Here is a 25,792-nt window from a genome sequence, read left to right as displayed (position 1 = left end):
GGATGATTAGGTCCATGATGAATAAATGGGGCCGTTGGGAATTTAACCATGACAACACCCCCTACTCTTACGAGAATTGCAATGGGATTTTTAATGACCACAGAGTCAGGATACCCGTTTATCGTCCCATCAAAAGACGGCACACTACGCAGGGACAATGTCCCCTTCACTGCCCTGGGGCATTGGGATCTCCTTAGCCCTCCATCACCACTTCCAGCAGCATCTGGTATCCCATCCAGGGACCGACCAGGACCGACCCTGCTTAGCTGATGACCCAGGACCGACCATGCTTAGCTGATGATGATGATGATGATGATGATGAGATGACATAAGTACCAGGCAAAATAGAAGATCAGCAGACACTGGCCCACCCCTGCTATGGGCCTCAATCTATGACTGACTAAGAGTGGAAAGTAGTAATGGGGCAAAATCTGATTTAGTTGATCACTACTGAGTTAAGTTCGTTTTCTCTACTTTCAGAATGGCATTCTGAAAATCGGACAGGAAGAAGCATCTTCAAGCTGGCTCAAGGAGAGTACATTGCCCCGGAGAAGGTCGAGAACATCTACATCCGGAGCAACCCAGTGGCCCGGATCTTTGTCCATGGCGATAGCTTGCAGGTGTGTACAAACCAAATTGTGCAAACCAAATCTTCTGCTGTGCGTGTTTCTATTGAAGCACTTTGTTTGTGGTTGGGTATGTACATGCATAATGTTGGTTGTGGATGTGTGCACCATCTAACTGAAACTTGTTTAGGTTACACTTATAATGACTTTCATGTATAAGCCACTGCTTGAATTTTTTTTATACATTTTTAAATTAGTATAAATGCTTATGAAATGTAAAAATCTAAATGTTTGAAAATGTCTGTTTGACAGGCATGCCTGGTGGGCATTGTGGTGCCTGATCCGGACTTCTTACCAGGATGGGCAAGAAGAAGGGCATTGAGGGTTCTTATTTGGAGATGTGCGCATAGCAAGGTTAGCTAGCTTCAATGGTATGGGCAGATTTACCATCAGCTGACAGTGTATTCAGTGGCTAATTTCCACAGTCCATGCTAACATACCTCTTACACTTCAACAAGTGTTGTCCTCAGCAACATGTCACTGGAGCTTGCGGCCTCTACAGTAACTCATGGAGTGTAAAGCCTCAGAATGAAGCAATGTATTGTGCATGCTAGTGTGGATATTGGAACAGAGCCAATCTCATCTCAAACACTCATCATCACAGTTTTTTATGTACTGAAAGTGCTCCATCTAGAAAATGACTGCTGACAAGCACATTTTTTAGGGGGATTGTATTAACAATAGACTACTGAACAAAATACTGAAAGATAGTTTGAGTGAACTATCCCTTTTAAGTGCCAATAAGATGTATTGTCTACACTGCCTTGTCTAAAGTGCCTGTCTTTCCAGGAGTTGAAAAATGCCATTCTGAAGGACATTCTGAGGCTGGGGAAAGAAGGGGGGCTGAAGTCTTTTGAGCAGGTGAGGAACCCTTCCTAACGCTCCACACACTCCTTAGGCACCATTTAGACAAGATAACACTCACAAGCGATGTTGGTGCCAAATTGTGCATGATTATAATGCTGCCTCTAGCCCAGAGTATTCTTGGAGAAAAACGAAACAACATTTGCATCTCAATGGTACTCGGCTTGTTAAATAAGCTAAACACATAATAAGCGGAATAACACGCTCTCTCTGTCCCGTGCAGGTGAGATATCTTGCTGCACACGGAGATATTCTCAATCCAGAACGGCCTCCTGACGCCATACGCTCAAGGCCAAGAGGACCGAACTCCGCCAGTCACTTCCGAGAGCAGATTGACCTGCTCTATGCCAAGATCAAGATGTGAACTCCCGGTAGAGGGGAAAGGGAAGCAGAGGGTGACAATCATCTGGAAGCCATAGCCAGCTCCCCTTGACTGTAATGCTCATCAGAGAGGACGATTGGCGACGGTTGTGCCCTTCCTTGTCTACTGTGACGAAAAGTGTCTTTGGTCCCCTTGCGCTGTAGAAAAGATGGAGCGTGAGAGAGGGAGGGAGACGGTTATGTTAGAGGCCTAGACTGGGATTCGAACAAACGCAGGTAGACCCATGCACTGCGATTAGACTTTTAAAGGCGATTTCCCAGACATTCGCAGAGATCATGTTCGTCGTAAACTCAGCGCATTTCAGCGCAATCACTTTTAGAAGTAAATTGCAGTGCACAGGTCGTTTATCTAAAAAAATGTATATCTAGGCTGTAGTGAAAGGGGGAGGGGTTCATGCCTTACTGTCCATGTGGCTCTGTGTCAACCATTCCTGTCAGCCATTTCAAGTGCCGATCAAGTCGCCTGTTTTGGAGTTTTTCTCGGCTATCTCACGGTCTGTAATCCCTCAGTTGTGTCAGTTTTCAATTAACCAATTTTTACTAATCATCTCTAAGTTCTGACAAAGTTTAGTTTTATTCTCTTATTTTTGTTTGTGTATCTGCTTTTTTTATGTTGTAAGACCACACCCATGCAGACATTTCAGTTGTTGAAAGACAGACAAATCCCCATACGCAACATATTAGTACTGCCTTGTTCAACTTCAGAAATACAGTAGCTATTTATATCAGTCTATTTAATGTTTTAATTTAAGTTGATATTTAATATCATCGATTAATGTTACTGTTAATAGTGTATCTGTAGAAAAAAAGTCACTAAGAGGACATCAATGGATCACGGTTGATACAGTAGAAGTGCCATGTTTTCTTTATTTTTTTCAACGTTGTACTGTCAAAGTCTAAACCTTTCTGAACCTTTCCAGAACAATTTTAGCACCAGACAAGTAGGAAGATGTCCATTCAGAAAGGTGTTCTGTTATGATCTTGTGAACTGCTAATGGCACAAAACCCTGGCAAAGGAAACAAGCCTCCCACACAGCAGGGATAAAAGACTAGGTTGTGTGTTTTCGTTCTGGTATTGCACATGCAAAGTGCCACCAATGTCTCTGCTCTCACACAGAAACATTTATTCCGTAAGTGTCTTTTTAAAACTACAGTGGTTTCAATGTGCCAAAATGCACACGCTGGGACCTGTCCTATCCACAGAAAGCATAGTCCTGTCTGCCGATGGGAATCTGGGTCGTATTCAGAAGGCAACAATCAGGAGCCAGCTGCCCAATTCCGATTCTCTCCCCGAAATGTGCACTCGTTCACTCCCCCTGATGGATGTAAAAGGAATAATTGGGTGTAAGAAATGGTGCAAAGTCTCTCGAGCTAGCCCATGCTTACACAAATCCAATGCTTTTAAATAATGTTTTCAAACGGAGGTGGCAAAACTGACCTTTGTCCAATTGGAATGCACACTCACCATCCATTTGAAGATGTTTGCTCCCATTTGATGCCTAATGAAGGATACCCTGGAGATTGATCAGATTAAGCTGGTTTAAGCTAGTACCAAGCCATGGCTCGCTGGCCCCTTGCAAGTTAGCTTTTTTTGGAAAAAAATTGTGACGACTTTGTGTTAGGCCTAACCATCATTTACCTCTATATAAGGAACCACATTATAGACATTTCAGTCTCCTTTGAGATCTAACAAAGAAAAAAAGGGTCCTTTGTGAATTCAGGTTATTTAACAATGAATTAAGCGCTCATGATGCACTTTGACCTGTTTGTTAACATTGTTCTGTACATGATTAGGTTTATCTGCTTGATCACATGTTTCGAGACACCGTCACAGATGGCCAATACTAGGAACTTGAGCTCTCCTTAAATCGACATAGCAGTGTTCGGTTTCGATGTGTTTTGTACAGGAGTAAAATTCATACCTTTCATTTACTCAACTGTACCAAATAAACACTTGTTTGTCCCAGCTCTCTCTGCTTCATTGCAATTTTTGTTGTTGTATACGGACATTCTTTGTGATGTACACAATATGATGAAACCGTTGATTTTATTCATAAAATGCATGGTTTTATTTGTTTATTTACATTCCCATTAGCTTTTGCAGAAGCATCTGCTACTCTTCCTGGGGTCCACAGAAAACACAAAACATGACAAGTAACAAAACACTGATAGACAAGGACAGTCACACATATTAAAAATACAATATACAAACAATCGAACTAAAAAATGTGTTTGTGTGTCCCCGCCGTTCCATGAGTTTAATCTGTTTCCTGAAGGTAGTTTTGCTTGAGTAATTGGAGTTGGGAGTTCCATGTGATCTGTATAATACTGTGTGTTGCCGTGACTTCGTTTTGGACTTGGACTGTGAAGAGACCCTGGTGGCATGTCTTGTGGGATATGTATAGGTGTCTGAGCTGAATGTTATTTGATTATGCAGACAATCTGGAATTTTCATCACAGTAATATTTCTCATAAACTAGAAGAGAAGCAGTTCATCTCTCATCAACCCTCAACCAGGATAGACTGGCATGCATGTTGTTAGTTCTGTATGTGCTGCTCTGTTTTGAGCCAGCTGCAGCTTTGCTAGGTCTTTCTTTGCCGCACTTGACCATATTACCAGACGGACAGAAATCAAGGTGGGACAAGACCAGAGCCTTAACAACTAGTACAGTTGATTTTTTTGTATAAAAAAAAACTCAGAACATATTTTTTATAACCCTTCCCCCATCTTCACAACTTTGTCAACATGACTTGATCATGATACTTGACCATCCAATGTTATACCTAGGAGTGAAGCTTCCTCAACTTGCTCAGTGGTCACACCCTTTATGCACAACTCCAGTTGAGGTTTAGGTCTTAATGTCTTGATGTCCAAATAAAATGCCTTTAGTTTTTGATGTATTTAAGACCAGTTTATTATTAGCCACCTATTCTGATACTAACTCTTTATTTAGAATTTCAGTGAGCTCACTGGCTTTGGGTGCTGAATGTTAAGTGTGGAATCATCCACATATGTAGTAATTCTAGCTTTGTGTAAGACCAGTGGCAAATCATTTGTAAAAATAGAGAAGCGTAGCGGCCCAAGGCAACTGCCCTGAGGGACACCACACTACATATCTGATGTTAGAGAAACATCCATTGAACACTGGGTTCTATTGGATAAATAACTCTCCAACCATATGATTGCAGGTGATGTAAAGTCATAGCAAGTGAATTTCTTCAATAACAATTTATGATCAGTAACAAAGGCTGCACTGAAATCTAACAATACAGCTCCAACGATCATCTTATTATCCATTTATTTTATCCGATCATCTTTCATCTGGAGACAGTGCAGTACAAGTTGAGTGCCCTACTCTATATGCATGCTGCAATTCAGTAGTTAACTTGTTCTCTGAAAAATTACATTGTGTGGCTCATTTGGTAGAGCATGGCACTTGCAACACCAGGGTGACCAGTACAAATGAAAATATATCCACTCACTAGTGTAAGTCGCTCTGGATAAGAGCGTCTGCTAAATTATTACATGTAAAATGTATTTGGTCAAACACAATTCTCTCCATCCATTTACTAAGAACAGGTAGCAAGAGCCAGCAAAGGGTGCTTTACTATTTTTAGGCAGTGGAATTACTTTAGCTTCCTTCCACGCCTGTGGACACACGCTTGGTGACTCAATTTGCAGATAAATGGTTTGCAGTCATATAATACAATTATAAAATCACCCATAAAATAATCCAGAACAAACAAGGACGAAAAAACAGGTAAGGAGTTGGAAGTTTATCAATGTTCAGTTATCAGAAACATCTTAACAAGCTATGCTATCAGAACAACCAGTAGGGCCGGCATTCAATGCAAGGTGCTTTATAGTACAGCGCACTACACAGCCGACAATGCTCTTTTTAACGGCATATTCCCAGAAATTAGTGGAGATTGCATTCATAATGAACGCTGTTCCTGTCGGCTTAACCATAAATTACCTTCAAGTCTGTTATAGTGCGCCACGCTATAACGCAGGGGTCTCCAACCTTTTCTACCATGATAGCTACTTTTAAAAAATGGCTTTGATTTTTTGCGTTTTCACTCTCAAAATTACAATTATTCATAGCGAAACATCAAAAGTCCATGTCAATGCTTAAATCTGGAAGGAAACTAACTAATATCTGGGTTTTTTGCGCATCTGGCCCTTTAATTGCGAATCTAACGACTGAGGAATGTGCCGTCTAATGTGTCGGTCTAACGACGGTTCTGTGCTGCTCATTTCATGGCAAAGTTTGCAAATAACAAATAATAGATACAAATGATATACTTACTCATGATAATTGAGAAGTTTTGGGGGAAAGTATTTCTGTCAACCCACAAGACAGTTATCATATCTGGCTACACACGGAGTGATAGACAAACACACCACACAGACAGACTGGCAATATTGCTGGATATTAATTTGGCAGATATTGTGTTAGGTTTGGGTTTTTAAGCCAATAATGGCTTACCTGGGGTGGGATAATGTCAATGTTGCATTGACTAGATAGTAGCTGGGAGCTTGCGGTGTCTGATACTTGTGAGATTTGTTTATGACTGTTTGCAGTGGAACACATGAAACTTGCATGTACTTTCAGAATTGTTTGGCTCGCTACTCATCGGTGGGCTGCGAGCTACTGGTAGCTTGCGATCGACCTGTTGGGAGACCCCTGCTACCTTGCATTGAATAGGCCTAGGTAATTGGGAAAAACCTCTGTTCATAAAGTGCATTAACAGCCAGTAATTGAAATTGAACATTGTACTGAATTACTGTATTACAAATGAGAAATTAATTGTTGGACAAGTATAACCTCCCTCTAATGCAGTCTTCTTCCATTCTGCTCCTGGAGACACAGGCTGGCAGGCTTTTGTTCCAGCCCAGCACCTCACCAAACCTAATTCAACTAAGCATCAAGCCCTTGAATAGTTCAATGGGGTGGGTTCCGTCTGAGCTGGAGCAAAAGCCTGCTCACCCTGTGTCTCCATGAACAGAATTGAAGAAAAATGCGCCAATAACACTTAGTGGCCCGACAAGCACAAATCTTTGAGGGACTCAAACTCAGTCATGGTTTGGAGCAGAAGCTCATCTGGGACATCATCCTCTGCCAAATCGCCTGTGCTTCTCTCGACATCCTCCAGGGCCTCCAGGTAGGCCTGGTCGTCTGGCTCATCTCCCCAGGGATCGCGGCCTTCTCCCTGGGGAAGTGTTGCTGCCGAGCCCCCCTGGTACTTCTCAGCTGGGGGTGTCTGGCTGAGCTCGATGTTCCCCACGTCGTCCATCAGATACGCCTGGTCCTCCTCATCCTGCCGCCAAATAGACAAACACACAGCTTATTAGCTTTGACATTGATTTTGTTATTGGGGGATTCTTTCTTGAGATACCCATTCATGTAGCGAGAGGAAGTCAGGTACCCAACAGAGTCTCCTTTTGGTTCTTGCGGTGATGTAATTTTCTAATAAAATGGCAACAAGTGTGACTGAGGCGAATCAGACTTTTGTAGCAGTGAGGGGAACAGGTGCAGAACTCACCATTGTTATGAGGTAGCTAACGCAGATGTCCTGTGGTAATGGGTAACCTGGAAGGGGGAAATTATTGGTTTAAAGGCACAATCTGTAAGATTTCCTGCTGTTCCAATGTCATTTCAATGAATGACATACTGGTACACCAATCACCTAAAACACAGGCTCTCGATTGTGGTTATAAGACGACTTGTGTCAATACTATTAGATCTATTCTATTTAATCAAAGTCAATACTATTTTTACTTCAATACTATTTCAATGTTAACCAGCGCGTACTGGAAGATCTGAAGCTCTTGCAAGCAGGGTCGTGACACTTCTGGTACCAGACCTCCTCTTTGAGATCCACCAGAATCCTGTGGGGGAAGAAGGGACAGAAAAGTCAAGGGACAAAAGCAGGGTGTTAATCTCAAAAGTCTACCCTCAATTCCTTGTGTTCTCTTGCCTCCTTCTCGCAACACATTGGAGAAGGTCCTAGGGGAGGCACCAAGGATCTTCTCCTCGGATGCATTTTGAGAAGAAAGTCGAGAAATTAAGGAATCAAGGAAAGGAGGAATTAGGAAAAAGTTTGAGATTCACCAAAGAGTATCAAGGCGGAAGGCAGGCGGGAACATTCTAGCCAATGAGAGGGCAGATTTGCATGTGAACAACAGGCACAACTCCAATATCATATTTTTTCTCAAAGTTGCCGGGATGCCATGTGTGTCCACTTACAGTGCACTCAGAAAGTATTCAGACCACTTGACTTTTGTTACAGCCTTATTCTAAAATGGATTAAATTGTTTTTTTCCCCTCATCAATCTACACACAATACCCCAAAATGACAAAGCAAAAACTGGTTTTTAGAAATGTTTGCAAATGTATTAAAAATAACAAATTGAAATACCATATTTACATAAGAATTCAAACACTTTACTCAGTTCTTTGTTGAAACACCTTTGGAAGCGATTACAGCCTTGAGTCTTCTTGGGTATGACGCTACAAGCTTGGCACACCTGTATTTGGGGAGTTTCTCCCATTCTTCTCTGCAAATCCTCTCAAGCTCTGTCAGGTTGGAAGGGGAGCGTCGCTGCACAGCTATTTTCAGGTCTCTCCAGATGTTAGATTGGGTTCAAGTCTGGGCTCTGGCTGGCCACTCAAGGACTTTCAGAGACTTGTCCCGAAAGCCACTCCTGCGTTATCTTGGCTGTGTGCTTATGGTCGTTGTCCCGTTGGAAGGTGAACCTTCGCTCAGTCAGAGGTCCTGAGTGCTCTGGAGCAGGTTTTCATCAAGGATCTCTCTGTACTTTGCTCCGTTCATCTTTCCCTCGATCCTGACTAGTCTCCCAGTCCCTGCCGCTGAAAAACACCCCCACAGCATGATACTGCCACCACCATGCTTCACCGTAGGGATGGTGCCAGGTTTTCACCAGACTTGACGCTTGGCATTCAGGCTAAAGAGTTCAATCTTGATTTCATCAGACCAGATAATCTTGTTTCTCATGGTCTGAGAGTCCTTTAGGTGCCTTTTGGCAAAATCCAAGCGGGCTGTCATGTGCCTTTCACTCTGGCCACTCTACCATAAAGGCCTGATTGGTGGAGTGCTGCAGAGATGGTTGTCCTTCTGGAAGGTTCTCCCATCTCCACAGAGGAACTCTGGAGCTCTGTCAGAGTGACCATTGGGTTCTTGGTCACCTCCCTGACCAAGGCCCTTCTCCCCCGATTGCTCTAGGAAGAGTCTTGGTGGTTCCAAACTTCTTCCATTTAAGAATGAATTAGGCAACTGTGTTCTTGGGGACCTTCAATGCTGCAGAAATTGTTTGGTACCTTCCCCAGATCTGTGCCTCAACACAATCCTGTCTCGGAGCACTACGGACAATTCCTTCGACCTCATGGCTTGGTTTTTGCTCTGACATGCACTGTCAACTGTGGGACCTTATATAGACAGGTGTGTGCCTTTCCAAATCATGTCGAATCAATTGAATATACCACAGGTGGACTCCACTCAAGTTGTAGAAACATCTCAAGGATGATCAATGGAAACAGGATGCACCTGAGCTCAATTTTGAGTCTCATAGCAAAGGGTCTGAATACTTATGTAAATAAGGTATTTCTGTTTTTAATTTGTAATACATTTGCTAAAATGTCTAAAAACCTGTTTTAGCTTTGTCACTATGGGGTATTGTGTGTATGAGGGAAAAAAATTATTTAATCCATTTTCAAATAAGGCTGTAATGTAACAATGTGGAAGAAGGGAAGGGATCTGAATACTTTCCGAATGCACTGTATATCAGTACATTTGTAACAACCTAAACATTACAAAACTTCTATTCGATCAAATAAGCCTCAAGTAGCAAATTAGCAATTCAATTCATTGACCTCTATACAAAAAATCCCCACTTCTACTGCTTAACGCTATATTTTCGTGCGGACAGATATCTCACTTCACCTCTTCCTCTCTGGATTCACTCACAAAGGGCTTTATCAGGATGGATTTGAAATGGCTTCCTCTCCTTCAACTGCACTGATCTGAAAGAACAGGATAGGTGGAAATAACACGGTGGCCACCTATAGGGCCATTTGCTTTCACCCGTCCAGTCCTTTTAGATCAATGCATAATACCGTAAAGAGAGGAAGGAAAGATGACACTTTGGACTACTGAGACCGATAGATTCCCTCAGTTCCAAACTAGACACTCACATGATGTTGTTACTTTTGTGGAACCGGTCCACATTCTGACACCAGCGGTACTTCAGGATGTCATAGACAAGTAACTGCTCTGATACAAAGTAGTTCCACCGTCGTATGCCTGTTGGGGAAAATATTGGAAACTTTAATACAGTGGGGAAAAAAGTATTTAGTCAGCCACCAATTGTGCAAGTTCTCCCACTTAAAAAGATGAGAGAGGCCTGTAATTTTCATCATAGGTACCACGTCAACTATGACAGACAAAATGAGAAAAAAATCCAGAAAATCACATTGTAGGATTTTTAATGAATTTATTGGCAAATTATGGTGGAAAATAAGTATTTGGTCAATAACAAAAGTTTCTCAATACTTTGTTATATACCCTTTGTTGGCAATGACACAGGTCAAACGTTTTCTGTAGGTCTTCACAAGGTTTTCACACACTGTTGCTGGTATTTTGGCCCATTCCTCCATGCAGATCTCCTCTAGAGCAGTGATGTTTTGAGGCTGTCGCTGGGCAACACGGACGTTCAACTCCCTCCAAAGATTTTCTATGGGGTTGAGATCTGGAGACTGGCTAGGCCACTCCAGGACCTTGAAATGCTTCTTACGAAGCCACTCCTTCGTTGCCCGGGCGGTGTGTTTGGGATCATTGTCATGCTGAAAGACCCAGCCACGTTTCATCTTCAATGCCCTTGCTGATGGAAGGAGGTTTTCACTCAAAATCTCACGATACATGGCCCCATTCATTCTTTCCTTTACACGGATCAGTCGTCCTGGTCCCTTTGCAGAAAAAACAGCCCCAAAGCATGATGTCTCCACCCCCATGCTTCACAGTAGGTATGGTGTTCTTTGGATGCAACTCAGCATTCTTTGTCCTCCAAACACGACGAGTTGAGTTTTTACCAAAAAGTTCTATTTTGGTTTCATCTGACCATATGACATTCTCCCAATCCTCTTCTGGATCATCCAAATGCACTCTAGCAAACTTCAGACGGGCCTGGACATGTACTGGCTTAAGCAGGGTGACACGTCTGGCACTGCAGGATTTGAGTCCCTGGCGGCGTAGTGTGTTACTGATGGTAGGCTTTGTTACTTTGGTCCCAGCTCTCTGCAGGTCATTCACTAGGTCCCCCGTGTGGTTCTGGGATTTTTGCTCACCGTTCTTGTGATCATTTTGACCCCACGGGTGAGATCTTGCGTGGAGCCCCAGATCGAGGGAGATTATCAGTGGTCTTGTATGTCTTCCATTTCCTAATAATTGCTCCCACAGTTGATTTCTTCAAACCAAGCTGCTTACCTATTGCAGATTCAGTCTTCCCAGCCTGGTGCAGGTCTACACTTTTGTTTCTGGTGTCCTTTGACAGCTCTTTGGTCTTGGCCATAGTGGAGTTTGGAGTGTGACTGTTTGAGGTTGTGGACAGGTGTCTTTATACTGATAACAAGTTCAAACAGGTGCCATTAATACAGGTAACGAGTGGAGGACAGAGGAGCCTCTTAAAGAAGAAGTTACAGGTCTGTGAGAGCCAGAAATCTTGCTTGTTTGTAGGTGACCAAATACTTATTTTCCACCATAATTTGCAAATAAATTCATTAAAAATCCTACAATGTGATTTTCTGGATTTTTTTTTCCTCAATTTGTCTGTCATAGTTGACGTGTACCTATGATGAAAATTACAGGCCTCTCTCATCTTTTTAAGTGGGAGAACTTGCACAATTGGTGGCTGACTAAATACTTTTTTTCCCCCACTATTTCAACACTTCAACTTGGTTAATTTGATATAGTACAGATCTTTGTCATGCAGCAGCAGTCATAGATTGTTTTATTACATGCAGTGCATCTAAAAGGATGCATATACAGTATTTATCTAGTAGCTGCTGAAAACGTACTTCCTTGGATGCCATCCTTTTTCACCACAGAAAGAACGAAGTTGTCCACTTCTTTGTGAGGAGAACACTGGTAACCTCCCAAAGAGTCTTACATTGAAGGATGACAAACAAAACAATATCTTTCATAGAAGACAGAAAGGCTATTCAATTCAATAACCCCTGTGTTTTTCAGTCAAAACCAGTATTAGCCAGCAGTTTAACGTTGGCAGAGAAAACTCCAGACCTGGGTCAAATACATATGTTATATTCCTTGAAATGCTTGAGGTAAGCTTGACTGCCTGGCGCAATGGAATAGTCACCAAAAGTGCAAACTCAAAGTTGTGTTCATTCGTGTGTGTGTGTGTGTGTATACAGTGAGGGAAAAACGTATTTAATCCCCTGCTGATTTTGTATGTGTGCCCACTGCCAAAGTAATGATCAGTCTATAATTTTAATGGTAGGTTTATTTGAACAGTGAGAGACAGAATAACAACAAAAAAATCCAGAAAACGCATGTCAAAAATGTTATAAATTGAATTGCATTTTAATGAGGGAAATAAGTATTTGACCCCTCTGCAAAACATGACTTAGTACTTGGTGGCAAAACTCTTGTTGATAATCACAGGGTCAGACGTTTCTTGTAGTTGGCCACCAGGTTTGCAGACATCTCAGGAGGGATTTTGTTCCACTCCTCTTCGCAGATCTTCTCCAAGTCATTAAGGTTTCGAGGCTGACGTTTGGCAACTCGAACCTTCAGCTCCCTCCACAGATTTTCTATGGGATTAAGGTCTGGAGACTGGCTAGGCCACTCCAGGACCTTAATGGGCTTCTTCTTGAGCCACTCCTTTGTTGCCTTGGCCGTGTGTTTTGGGTCATTGTCATGCTGGAATACCCATCCACGACCCATTTTCAATGCCCTGGCTGAGGGAAGGAGGTTCTCACCCAAGATTTGATGATGGTTCATCGTCCCTTTGATGTGGTGAAGTTGTCCTGTCCCCTTAGCAGAAAAACACCCCCAAAGCATAATGTTTCCACCTCCATGTTTGACGGTGGGGATGGTGTTCTTGGGGTCATAGGCCATTCCTCCTCCTCCAAACACGGCGAGTTGAGTTGATGCCAAAGAGCTCGATTTTGGTCTCATCCGAACCACAACACTTTTACCCAGTTCTCCTCTGAATCATTCAGATGTTCATTGGCAAACTTCAGACGGCCCTGTATATGTGCTTTCTTGAGCAGGGGGATCTTGCGGGCGCTGCAGGATTTCAGTCCTTCACAGCGTAGTGTGTTACCAATTGTTTTCTTGGTGACTATGGTCCCAGCTGCCTTGAGATCATTGACAAGATCCTCCCGTGTAGTTCTGGGCTGATTCCTCACCGTTCTCATGATCATTGCAACTCCGCGAGGTGAGATCTTGCATGGGGCCCCAGGCCGAGGGAGATTGACAGTTATTTTGTGTTTCTTCCATTTGCGAATAATCGCAACCAACTGTTGTCACCTTCTCACCAAGCTGCTTGGCGATGGTCTTGTAGCCCATTCCAGCCTTGTGTAGGTCTACAATCTTGTCCCTGACATTCTTGGAGAGCTCTTTGGTCTTGGCCATGGTGGAGAGTTTGGAATCTGATTGAGTGATTGCTTCTGTGGACAGGTGTCTTATACAGGTAACAAGCTGAGATTAGAGCACTCCTTTAAGAGTGTGCTCCTAATCTCAGCTTGTTACCTGTATAAAAGACACCTGGGACCCAGAAATCTTTCTGATTGAGAGGGTCAAATACTTATTTCCCTCATTAAAATGAAAATCAATTTATAACATTTTTGACATGCGTTTTTCTGGATTTATTTGTTGTTATTCTGTCTCTCACTGTTCAAATAAACCTACCATTAAAATTATAGACTGATCATTTCTTTGTCAGTGGGCAAACATACAAAATAGGCAGGGGATCAAATACTTTTTTCCCTCACTGTATGTACTACCAGTCAAAAACCAAAATTTTTACCTGTATAAAATTTAAAAATACATTGTAGAATAATAGTGAAGACATCAAAACTACGAAATATCACATAAGAAATCATGTAGTAACAAAAAAAGTCAAACAAATCAAAATATGTTTTAGATTTTAGATTCTTCAATGTAGCCACCCTTTGCCGTGATGACAGTGTTGCATTCTCTCAACCAGCTTCATGAGGTAGTCACCTGGAATGCTTTTCCAACAGTCTTGAAGGAGTTCCCACATATGCTGAGCACTTCTTGGCTGCTTTTCCTTCACTCTGCGGTCCAACTGATCCCAAACCATCTCAATTGGGTTGAGGTCGGGTGATTGTGGAGGCCAGGTCATCTGATGCAGCACTCTATCACTTTCCTTTTTGGTAAAATAGCCCTTACACAGCCTGGAGGTGAGTTGGGTCATTGTCCTGTTGAAAAACAAATTATAGTCCCACTAAGCGCAAACCAGATGGGATGGCGTATCGCTGCAGAATGCTGTGGTAACCATGCTGGTTAAGTGTGCCTTGAATTCTAAATAAATCACTGACAGTGTCACCAGCAAAGCACCCCCACACCATCACACCTCCTCCTCCGTGCTTCATGCTGGGACCACACATGCAGAGATCATCCGTTCACCTACTCTGCGTCTCACAAAGACACAGCGGTTGTAACCAAAAATCTCAAATTTTGACTCATCAGACCAAAAGACAGATTTCCACCGGTCTCGTGTTTCTTGGCCCAAGCAAGTCTTTTATTCTCATTGGTGTCCTTTAGTAGTGGTTTCTTTGCAGCAATTCGACCATGAAGGCCTGATTCACGCAGTCTCCTCTGAACAGTTGATGTTGAGATGTGTCTGTTACTTGAACTCTGTGAAGCATTTATTTGGGCTGCAATCTGAGGTGCAGTTAACTCTAATGAACTTATCCTCTGCAGCAGAGGTAACTCTGGGTCTTCCTTTCCTGTGGTGGTCCTCATGAGAGCCAGTTTCATAATAGCGCTTGATGGTTTTTGCAAGTGCACTTGAAGAAACTTCCAAAGCTCTTGAAAGTTTCCGTATTGACTGACCTTCATGTCTTAAAGTAATGATGGACTGTCGTTTCTCTTTGCTTATTTGAGCTGTTCTTGCCATAATATGGACTTGGTCTTTTACCAAATAGGGCTATCTTCTGTATACCACCCATACCTTGTCACAACACAACTGATTGGCTCAAACGCATTAAGAAGGAAAGAAATTCCACAAATTAACTTTTAAAGAAGGCACACCTGTTAATTGAAATGCATTCCAGGTGACTACCTCATGAAGCTGGTTGAGAGAATGCCAAGAGTGTGCAAAGCTGTCATAAAGGCAAAGGGTGGCTACCTGAAGAATATCAAATATCAAATATATTTGGATTTGTTCAACACTTTTTTGGTTACTACATTATTCCATATGTGTTATTTCATAGTTTTGATGTCTTCACTATTATTCTACAATGTAGAAAATAGTAAAAATAAAGAAAAACCCTTGAATGAGTAGGTGTGTCCAAAGTTTTGACTGGTTACAGTACCAGTCAAAACTTTGGACACACCTACTCATTCAAGGGTTTTTCTTTATTTTTACTATACACGTTTACATACACTTAGGTTGGAGTCATTAAAACTCGTTTTTCAACCACTCCAAAAATGTCTTGTTAACAAACTATAGTTTTGGAAAGTCGGTTCGGACATCTACTTTGCGCATGACACAAGTAATTTTTCCAACAATTGTTTACAAACAGATTATTTCACTTATAATTCACTGTATCACAATTCCAGTGGGTCAGAACTGTACATACACTAAGTTGACTGTGACTTTAAACAGCTTGGAAAATTCCAGAAAATGATGACTTTAGAAGCTTCTGATAGGCTAATTGACATAATTTGAGTCAATTGGAGGTCTACCTGTGGATGTATTTCAAGGCATACCTTCAAAACTCAGTGCCTCTTTGCTTGACATCATGAGAAAATCAAAAGAAAATCAGCCAAGACCTCCACAAGTCTGGATCATCCTTGGGAGCAATTTCCAAATGCCTGAAGGTACCACATTCATCTGTACAAACAATAGTACGCAAGTATAAACACCATGGGATCACGCAGCCGTCATACCGCTCAGGAAGGAGACGCGTTCTGTCTCCTACAGATGAACGTACTTTGGTGCGAAAAGTGCAAATCAATCCCAGAACAACAGCAAAGGACCTTGTGAAGATGCTGGAGGAAACAGGTACAAAGGTATCTATATCCACAGTAAAACGAGTCCTATTTCAACATAACCTGAAAGGCCTCACAGCAAGGAAGAAGTCACTGCTCCAAAACCGCCATAAAAAAGCCAGACTACGGTTTGCAACTGCACTTTTTGGAGAAATGTCCTCTGGTCTGATGAAACAAAAATAGAACTGTTTGGCCATAATGACCATCGTTATGTTCGGAGGAAAAAGGGGAAGGCTTGCAAGCCGAAGAACACCATCCCAACCGTGAAGCACAGGGGTGGCAGCATCATGCTGTGGGGGTGCTTTGCTGCAGGAGGGACTGGTGCACTTCACAAAATAGATGGCATCATGAGGAAGGAAAATTATGTGGATATATTGAAGCAAAATCTCAAGACATCAGTCAGGAAGTTAAAGCTTGGTCGCAAATGGGTCTTCCAAATGGACAATGACCCCAAGCATACATCCAAAGTTGTTGCAAAATGGCTTAAGGACAACAAAGTCAAGGTATTGGAGTGGCCATCACAAAAACCTGACCTCAATCCTATAGAAAATCTGTGAGCAGAACTGAAAAAGCATGTGCGAGCAAGGAGGCCTACAAACCTGACTCAGTTACACCAGCTCTGTCAGGAGGAATGGGCCAAAATTCACACAACTTATTGTGGGAAGCTTGTGGAAGGTTACACGAAACGTTTGACCCAAGTTAAACAATTTAAAGGCAATGCTACAATTTAAAGGCAACTTCTGACCCACTGGGAATGTGATGAAAGAAATAAAAGCTGAAATAAATCATTCTCTCTACTATTATTCTGACATTTCACATTCTTAAAATAAAGTGGTGATCCTAACTGACCTAAGACAGGGACGTTTTACTAGGATTAGATGTCAGGAATTGTGAAAAACTGAGTTTAAATGTATTTGGCTAAGGTGTATGTAAACTTCCGACTTCAACTGTATATACTTGTATACACACACACAGGGCCTTCAGAAAGTATTTATACATTTTTATTTTAGTCATTTAGCAGACGCTCTTATCCAGAGCGACTTAGTCGGCTCGGGGATTAGAACCAGCGACCTTTCGGTTACTGGCACAACGCTCTTACCCACTAAGCTACCTGCCGCCTTGACTTATTCCACATTTTGTTGTGTTAAAGCCTGAATTCAAAATGGATTAAATATATATGTTTCTCACCCATCTGCACACAACACCTCATAATGACAAAGTGAAAACATGTTTTTAGAATTTTTTGGCAAATGTATTTAAAATAAAATGCAGAAATCATTTACATAAGTATCCACACCCCTGAGTCTTTCTGGATAAGTCTAAGAGCTTTCCACATCTGGATTGTGCAACATTTGCCCATTATTCTTTTCAAAATTGTTCAAGCTCTGTCAAATTGGTTGTTGATCATTGCTAGACAACCATTTCCAGGTCTTGCCAAAGGTTTTCAAGTAGATTTAAGTCAAAACTGTAACTTGGCCACTCAGGAACATTTACTGTCTTCTTGGTAAGCAACTCCAGTGTAGATGTGGCCTTGTTTTAGGTTATTGTCCTGCTGAAAGGTGAATTAATCTCCCAGTGTCTGGTGGAAAGAAGAATGAAGGAGGTTTTCCTCTAGGATTTTGCCTATTTTTTATTCTGTACATGCTTTCTTCTTTTCACTTTGTCATTTAGGTTAGTATTGTGGAGTTACTACAATGTTGTTGATCCATCCTCAGTTTTCTCCTATCACAGCCATTCAACTCTGTAACTGTTTTGAAGTCACCATTGGCCTCATGGTGAAATCCCTGAGTGGTTTCCTTCCTATCCGGCAACTGAGTTAGGATGGATGCCTATATCTTTGTAGTGACTAGGTGTATTGACACACCATCCAAAGCCTAATTAATAACTTCACCATGCTCAAAGGGATATTCAATATCTGCATTTTTTTTTTACCCATCTACCAATAGGTGCACTATTTTGCGAGGCATTGGAAAACCTCCCTGGTCTTTGTGGTTGAATCTGTGTTTGGAATTCACTGCTCAACTGAGGGACCTTACAATTATCTTTATGTGTTGGGTACAGAGATGAGGTAGCACACAGTGAGTCCATGCAACTTATTATGTGAGTTGTTAAGCAAATTGTTATTCCTGAACTTTTTTAGGCTTGCCATAACAAAGGGGTTGAATACCTATTGACTCAAGACATTTCAGCTTTTCATTTGTAAACATTTCTAAAAACATAATTCCACTTGACATTATGGGGTATTGTGTGTAAACCAGTGACAAATAATCTAATATATTTTATAGAATGATTCACAGGGTTTGGGTGAGGCCATTAACAACTTTGCTCGCATAAATAATCTAATATATTTGAAAGAATGATTCACCTGGTGTGGGTGTGGCCATTAACAACTTTGCACGCACACAACACACACACAGCTCTGTCTTCTGGGGGTCAGTACCTGAAACACAGTGTGAAGTCGAACCCAGCTGAGCCTGAGGCTTGGGGCATATCCCGTCCCTCTCTTCATGGAGGTCCCATGTCAGAATCTTCTGACCGGTGAAACTGCAAACCAATATTGAAAAAGACATAATCATTCATTATCATTAGATTCAACACAAATGTTATCCTAGTCACACATATTATGCAGCATGTCGGAATATTAAGCATGTTGAATAGTCAAGCACTTCCATCTCAATCCAAATGTTAATCTTCAACACACACCCCTGCCCTTCCTTCCTCCCACTTAATGTCGCATGATGAAACCAGTATTCAGTGGGCTTGTGTGATAGCATTAAAAAAAAAGTACACATTCAAGTCACCTGTAGTTCTGGGGTAAAGTTTCCCCTAGGTACAGATCTAGGATCACCATCCCATGAGTCATCCCAATAAATGCCAACCTGCCCATTAGTGGGGAAAATGCTAAACTGACCCAAGATCAGCATCTAGGGACAACTCCACCCTTCACTTCATCTATACCTCACGTTGCTGATTAAGGAGGACTGGAACAAGCACTCCTCTGCAGAGACGTTCCTTTTAGGTTTGGTGATGAACTTGTTGTCCTCGGCAACAGTGAAGGCTGCATTCTTCCCCACCTTGGATGACTTGTAGAGACGGAAGTTTCTGTTCTTGGTGTACACACCTACATTTCATCCATTATAACATAAATGAACACAAACAAGTGGAAATTAGTATTACTGACACAATTTACAATGCATTGACAAGATAAATCAAACTGGTTGTCAAAAAACAAATGATGGACAAACACAGCAATAAAATAGATATAATAATCTAAAACAGAACAAAATGCAAAGATAAGAAAGATTTGTTTTCAATGCTTTTATCGACTATTTCAGCCTCATTTGAAAGTAAAGGTCAAATTGACTTTTCAAGATACTTTAGGTGACACTTACCGAGGTCAACAAAAAGCCCCTCCTGTCCGTCCTTGTCTTTCACCAACAGGAAGCTGAGGTCCCTCTCTTCCTGTCTGGGCCTCTTGGCCTGTGGACTTCCAATCAGCCCCCTAATAGTAATAATAATAATAATACATAGGATTTACAGTCAGGTCCATAATTATTGGTACCCTTGATAAAGATTACCAATAAATGACTGTATAAAATAAATAATACAAATACTGAGCTATATTGTATGCTCAGAAAAATTGAGAAATTATCTTATTTTATACTAATACAACTGCACAGAGAAATAGATTTTGTTTAATAAAAAAGACAGCGGTCAAAATTATTGGCACCCCCGTTTTCAATACTCTAGCACCCTCCCGTTGCGACGATAACAACACTGAGCCTTTTTCTAAAATGTTTAATGAGATTGGAGAACACGTTAGGAGGGATCTTAGAATCATACAGAATCTTTCAAGATCCTTGATATCCTTTGTCTGCTCTTATGGTCTGCCCTCTTCAATCCAATCTTATTAAACATTTTAGAATGAGGCTCAGTGGGGATATCCTCACAAGGGGAGGGTGCTAGAGTACTGAAAAGAAGGGTGCCAATTATTTTGAACCCTATACTTGAGATTTTTTGTATTACTTGTTAAACAAAGGCTCTTTCACTGAGCAATTGTGTTACGGATACAGGTATCCTGTGTCTTTTTGTGTTTTTCCTCTCATTCTGCCCTAATCACAGGTGTCCTGTATGTTCCTGATTGGTGGTCGTTGAGGTGTCTGCTGATTGCTAAGGTGGACCAATCAGTGAACATTCCTCTGCATTGCACCACCTGTAGCTGGTTTTTCCATCACACATCCCATTGTTTAAAAGCCGGTCAGTTGTGTTTGTTGAGAGAGACTATTTCCGTATGTGAGTATGGATACTGTGGTGTCCTGTGTTTTGTTTACTCACTAAGTTGCTGGTTACTCTGTTTGGTAACTTTGTTAGACTATTTCCGTATGTGAGTATGGATACTGTGGTGTCCTGTGTGTTGTTTACTCACTAAGTTGCTGGTTACTCTGTTTGGTAACTTTTTGTGTTTCTGGGAAAAGGGGAATTTAAGCAAGTTGCCCTTGGGCATACATTACCCATAGGAAGGAAACTGTCTAAAAACACTAGTTAGACCTGAGCGGACCACCCACTGTACTTTTGTATGATTAGCAGTAGCTTAGCGGTTCTTGAGGCAGGCAAGATTAGTTTAGGGGTGTTTTACACTATTGTTTCATTTCTTGGGTCCTGCTCAGCCCTTTTTCCCAAACTTATACCGTGTGTTCAACAATAAACCTTTTATGTTTGACGGTAGTTTATGGTTGTTGTGTAGTTTTTGTTCTCCCTGTTCCATGTCACGATTCTAATTTGCATGATTTATGTTACGGGTCTCTTCTCCATCCACCTTAGACGTTTAAAGCCACGGGGTTCGTAACATAATGTGGGGGCTCGTCCGGGATCTATCTCATTGATACTCATGCAAATTAGTTAGTGTCTGGTTCAGTGTTGAGCTTGGCAGCTGTAACTACCTGTTTTTTTTGTGTTCAGTATTCAACGGCTCGTGTTGCTAGTTTAGGATGGCTACTTTTGAGTTGGATGCATTTTTGGAAAACCCTACGTCGGAGGTTTTTGAGAATTGCCGTAGAGTGGATCTACAGGTTTTGGCTGACCACTTTTCTGTACCCATACCGAGGGGTTTAGTGAAAGCAGAAGTTAGGGAAGTAGTGTTAGAGATATTATTGAACGAGCGAGTGCTTGAATTACCACCGCTTGACCCTGCTGCTCCTGTAGGGGATGTGGTTGCTGCTCCTGTAAGCCCATCGGTGTCTGAGGACGAGGCTAAGGCTCCAGCCACATTGCCCTGTTTTGACCCACTCTCCCCACTGACTGACAGTGATGCCAGGATGGATGTCCGCTCGACACGGCTCCAAATGGAGGCGGAAGAGCGAACACAGATCAGGCAAGACAAGCTGGAGACGCGTAAGATGGAACTAGAGGCAGAACAGGAGACGCGTAAGATGGAACTGGAGATGCGTAAAATGGAACTAGAGGTAGAAACAGCGAGGTTAGTCTCTGCTCATACTATGTCTTCTAGTGAGCCGTCCTCACCAGCTGTGTCGTCTGCTACTTTTGATATTAGTAGACAGATCACCTTGCTTTTGCCGGAGGAAAGGTGATACTCGTATTGGATAAAAGTGACCAGTCTCTCTCCGAGGAGCTGGCACAGGGTTATCCAGATGTGTTCCCCGCTTGTGCTGTCACACGTGCTCAAGCACGACAAGTGGGTGAAGTGATAGATTTGTCGAACACGATTCTATTCAGAGAGTGTGACCCAGAGGATAGTTTGGGTGCTACCTCTGGTAAGCTGGTGCAGTCTGACCAACAGTCCAGAGAAAGGAAGAAGGATGTGGAACTTGTTGCTGAGGCAATACAGTTACCAGTTACTCGTGAGCAGCTGATCGCTAACCAAAAGGTTGACCTTAGCCTGGCTAAATGTTTTTCTAGTGTTGTCTCAGAGGAGGAGCTAAAGAAGAAAAACATGGCATACTTCATTGATGGTAATCTCCTCATGCGTAAATGGACATCCCATGTTGACGCTGGCGGATATTGGAATGCTGTTTACCAAATAGTGATTCCTACAGCCTTTCGACAAAATGTTTTATCCCGCTCATGATCACCAGTGGTCCGGACATCTGGGAGTCACCAAGACTTATGATCGAGTTTTGCGACATTTCTTTTGGCCTGGTTTAAAACAAGATGTGGCTCAGTTCTGTCGGACTTGCCACACCTGTCAAGTAACTGGGAGACCGAACCAGGTTATTCCTCCCGCGCCTCTTTGTCCCATACCTGCCATAGGTGAACCATTCGAACATGTGATGGTTGATTGTGTTGGACCATTACCAAAGACCAAATCTGGTAACCAGTTTATGTTGACGATTATGTGTGTGGCCACCAGGTACCCAGAGGCCATTCCTCTGCGCAGGATTACTGCTCCGGTGGTGAGTAAAGCGTTGATCAAATTCTTCTCAACTTTTGGGTTACCTAAGGTGATACAAACTGATCAGGGTACGAATTTCCTTTCTAAACTTTTCAAACAAGTGTTAAAATCCTTGTCAGTTAACACCGTGTGTCAAGCGCATATCACACAGAGTCTCAGGGTGCGCTTTGAACGTTGGCATCAGACACTGAAGTCTATGCTCCGTAAATATTGCTTGGAATCTGAGAAGGATTGGGATGAGGGAGTTCCTCTAGTTTTGTTTGCTGTCCGTGAGACAGTACAGGAATCCTTAGGGTTCAGCCCAGCTGAACTGGTGTTTGGACACACCATGAGAGGACCCTATGAAAGTCCTTAAGGATCAGTTTTTATCACAAGAGTTGTGTGTGAAAGAAAATGTGTTGGACTACGTTAGTCGCTTTCGTGAGCGCCTACATGGTGCCTGTGCTCTAGCAAAAGAAGGCGCTGTCTTCCTCACAGAAACGGATGAAACGACACTATGACACACAGGCTGTTTCTGTTCACTGCAGCCAGGTGACCAAGTTCTTGTATTGTTGTCTGTGCCAGGAGCGTCATTGTCAGCACGTTTCTCTGGTCCTTGCGTCATTGAAAAGAAACTAAGTGAAACTGACTACGTGATACAGACTCCTGATAGAAAACGCCAATCTCGTGTGTGCCACGTTAACATGTTGAAGACATACCACACCAGACCCGTCACTCAGATAGACAGTCCAGAGAAACTGGCCGAGTCGGCTGTCCCTATGCTGCTACGGCTGTAGTGGGAGGTCATGTTAATGATGTGGACGGAGATGGTTTGGAGTTGCAGCAATACTCAGCAGCAGTGTGCTAGATTGCCCAATTCAGAGATGCTGCTGTCTCTCCCGTCAAGCCTGATTCATTTAACGGACAGACAGTCAGATGATATTGTGAGACTATTACACAGCTTTCCATGTCTTTTTAATGATGTTCCTACATGCACAAATGTGTTAGAACATGACATTAATGTTGGAAACGCTTGCACCTATCAAGCAACATGCTTATCGTGTCAACGTCTCTAAAAAAGAAAGATAATGAGGGATGAGGTCGGATTATTTGCTGGAGAATAACCTGGCTATGCCAAGTTCAAGTCCTTGGAGTTCTCCGTGCATTCTGGTTCCTAAACCTGATGGGACATCCAGATTATGTACGGACTATCGGAAGGTCAATGCTGTCACAGTGCCCGACTCGTTCCCGTTACCCAGACTGGATGACTGTATTGATACTGTTGGTGCTGCTACTTATGTAACCAAACTAGATATTCTAAAAGGTTACTGGCAGGTGCCGTTAACCTCACGTGCCTCCGACATCTCTGCCTTTGTGACCCCAGATCACTTCCTGCTGTCATGGCATTTGGGATGCGGAACGCACCAGCCACTTTCCAACGCCTGGTTAACACAGTATTGGCTGGAGTTCCTAATTGTAGTGCTTACCTTGATGATCTGGTAATTTATTCAACTGAGTGGTCTGATCATGTTAACACTCTAAGGGTAGTGTGTGAACATCTAGCAGCCGCTTCTCTAACCCTGAATTTAGCAAAGTGCGAGTTTGGGAAGGCCACTGTTACTTATCTTGGTAAACAGGTCGGCCATGGTCAGGTGCGCCCTCTAGATGCCAAGGTCTCAGCTATAAATGCATTTCCCGCACCTACCACCAGAAGAGAGCTACGCCGCTTTTTAGGGATGGTTGGCTACTACCGTAGTTTTTGTAAAAATTTCTCTGCGGTAGTTGCTCCATTAACGGATTTGCTCAGTCCGGCGAGAACATTTGTATGGTCTGAAGATTGTCGTACTGCTTTCAACACTGCTAAAGCACTCTTATGTAGTACTCCTGTTCTTGCTGCGCCAGATTTTGAACGACCGTTTAAACTGGAGGTAGATGCAAGTGCCAGAGGTGCTGGTGCTGTTCTACTGCAGCAGGACCAGAGTGGAGTGGACCATCCTGTCTGTTATTTTTCACGGAAATTTAACAAATGTCAGACAAACTATTCCAACATTGAACAAGAAGCTCTAGCTTTGTTGTTAGCTCTGCAGTACTTTGAAGATTATGTTGGTTCCAGTGCATTACCAGTGATAGTGTATACTGACCATAACCCCTTAGTTTTTCTCCACCGGATGTACAACCAGAACCAACGCCTTATGAGTTGGGCACTTGTCGTGCAAAATTATAATTTGGAGATCCGCCACAAAAAGGGGTTGGATAATGTGTTGGCAGATGCTTTGTCTCGTGTTTAATGATCTAGGTTTTCTTTTGTTATCCCGTCAGGATGGTCTTTGAATTTTGGGTGTTGTGATGGTAGGTGTGTCGCAAACCATTGTGGTTTGATCTTTTAAGGGTGGGAGTGTTACGGATACAGGTATCCTGTGTCTTTTTGTGTTTTTCCTCTCCTTCTGCCCTAATCACAGGTGTCCTGTATGTTCCTGATTGGTGGTCGTTGAGGTGTCTGCTGATTGCTAAGGTGGACCAATCAGTGAACATTCCTCTGCATTGCACCACCTGTAGCTGGTTTTTCCATCACACATCCCATTGTTTAAAAGCCGGTCAGTTGTGTTTGTTGAGAGAGACTATTTCCGTATGTGAGTATGGATACTGTGGTGTCCTGTGTTTTGTTTACTCACTAAGTTGCTGGTTACTCTGTTTGGTAACTTTGTGAGACTATTTCCGTATGTGAGTATGGATACTGTGGTGTCCTGTGTTTTGTTTACTCACTAAGTTGCTGGTTACTCTGTTTGGTAACTTTGTTAGACTATTTCCGTATGTGAGTATGGATACTGTGGTGTCCTGTGTTTTGTTTACTCACTAAGTTGCTGGTTACTCTGTTTGGTAACTTTGTGTGTTTCTGGGAAAAGGGGAATTTAAGCAAGTTGCCCTTGGGCGTACATTACTCGTAGGAAGGAAACTGTCTAAAAACACTAGTTAGACCTGAGCGGACCACCCACTGTACTTTTTATGATTAGCAGTAGCTTAGCGGTTCTTGAGGCAGGCAAGATCAGTTTAGGGGTGTTTTACACTATTGTTTCATTTCTTGGGTCCTGCTCAGCCCTTTTTCCCAAACGTATACCGTGTGTTCAACAATAAACCTTTTATGTTTGACGGTAGTTTATGGTTGTTGTGTAGTTTTTGTTCTCCCTGTTCCATGTCACGATTCTAATTTGCATGATTTATGTTACGGGTCTCTTCTCCATCCACTCTAGACGTT

The 25,792-nt window shown here is 42.4% G+C and overlaps 1 protein-coding gene across 1 annotated transcript; it reads right to left on the bottom strand.

The window, feature by feature from the left end:
- Window positions 1–5,633: 5,633 nt before the first annotated feature.
- Window positions 5,634–19,653, bottom strand: LOC123490706 (DNA-directed primase/polymerase protein-like; the record flags this gene model as incomplete). Its single annotated transcript, XM_045220590.1, has 8 exons — window positions 5,634–7,193; window positions 7,419–7,465; window positions 7,688–7,764; window positions 10,088–10,196; window positions 11,966–12,052; window positions 18,592–18,695; window positions 19,110–19,272; window positions 19,544–19,653. Coding segments are annotated over 8 exons (982 nt in total), but the record flags the coding sequence as incomplete, so codon positions are not given.
- Window positions 19,654–25,792: the final 6,139 nt, after the last annotated feature.

Source organism: Coregonus clupeaformis, unplaced genomic scaffold (genome assembly GCF_020615455.1).
Source record: "Coregonus clupeaformis isolate EN_2021a unplaced genomic scaffold, ASM2061545v1 scaf4454, whole genome shotgun sequence".
NCBI lineage: Eukaryota > Metazoa > Chordata > Actinopteri > Salmoniformes > Salmonidae > Coregonus > Coregonus clupeaformis.
This window is presented reverse-complemented; position numbering and strand designations above follow the sequence as displayed.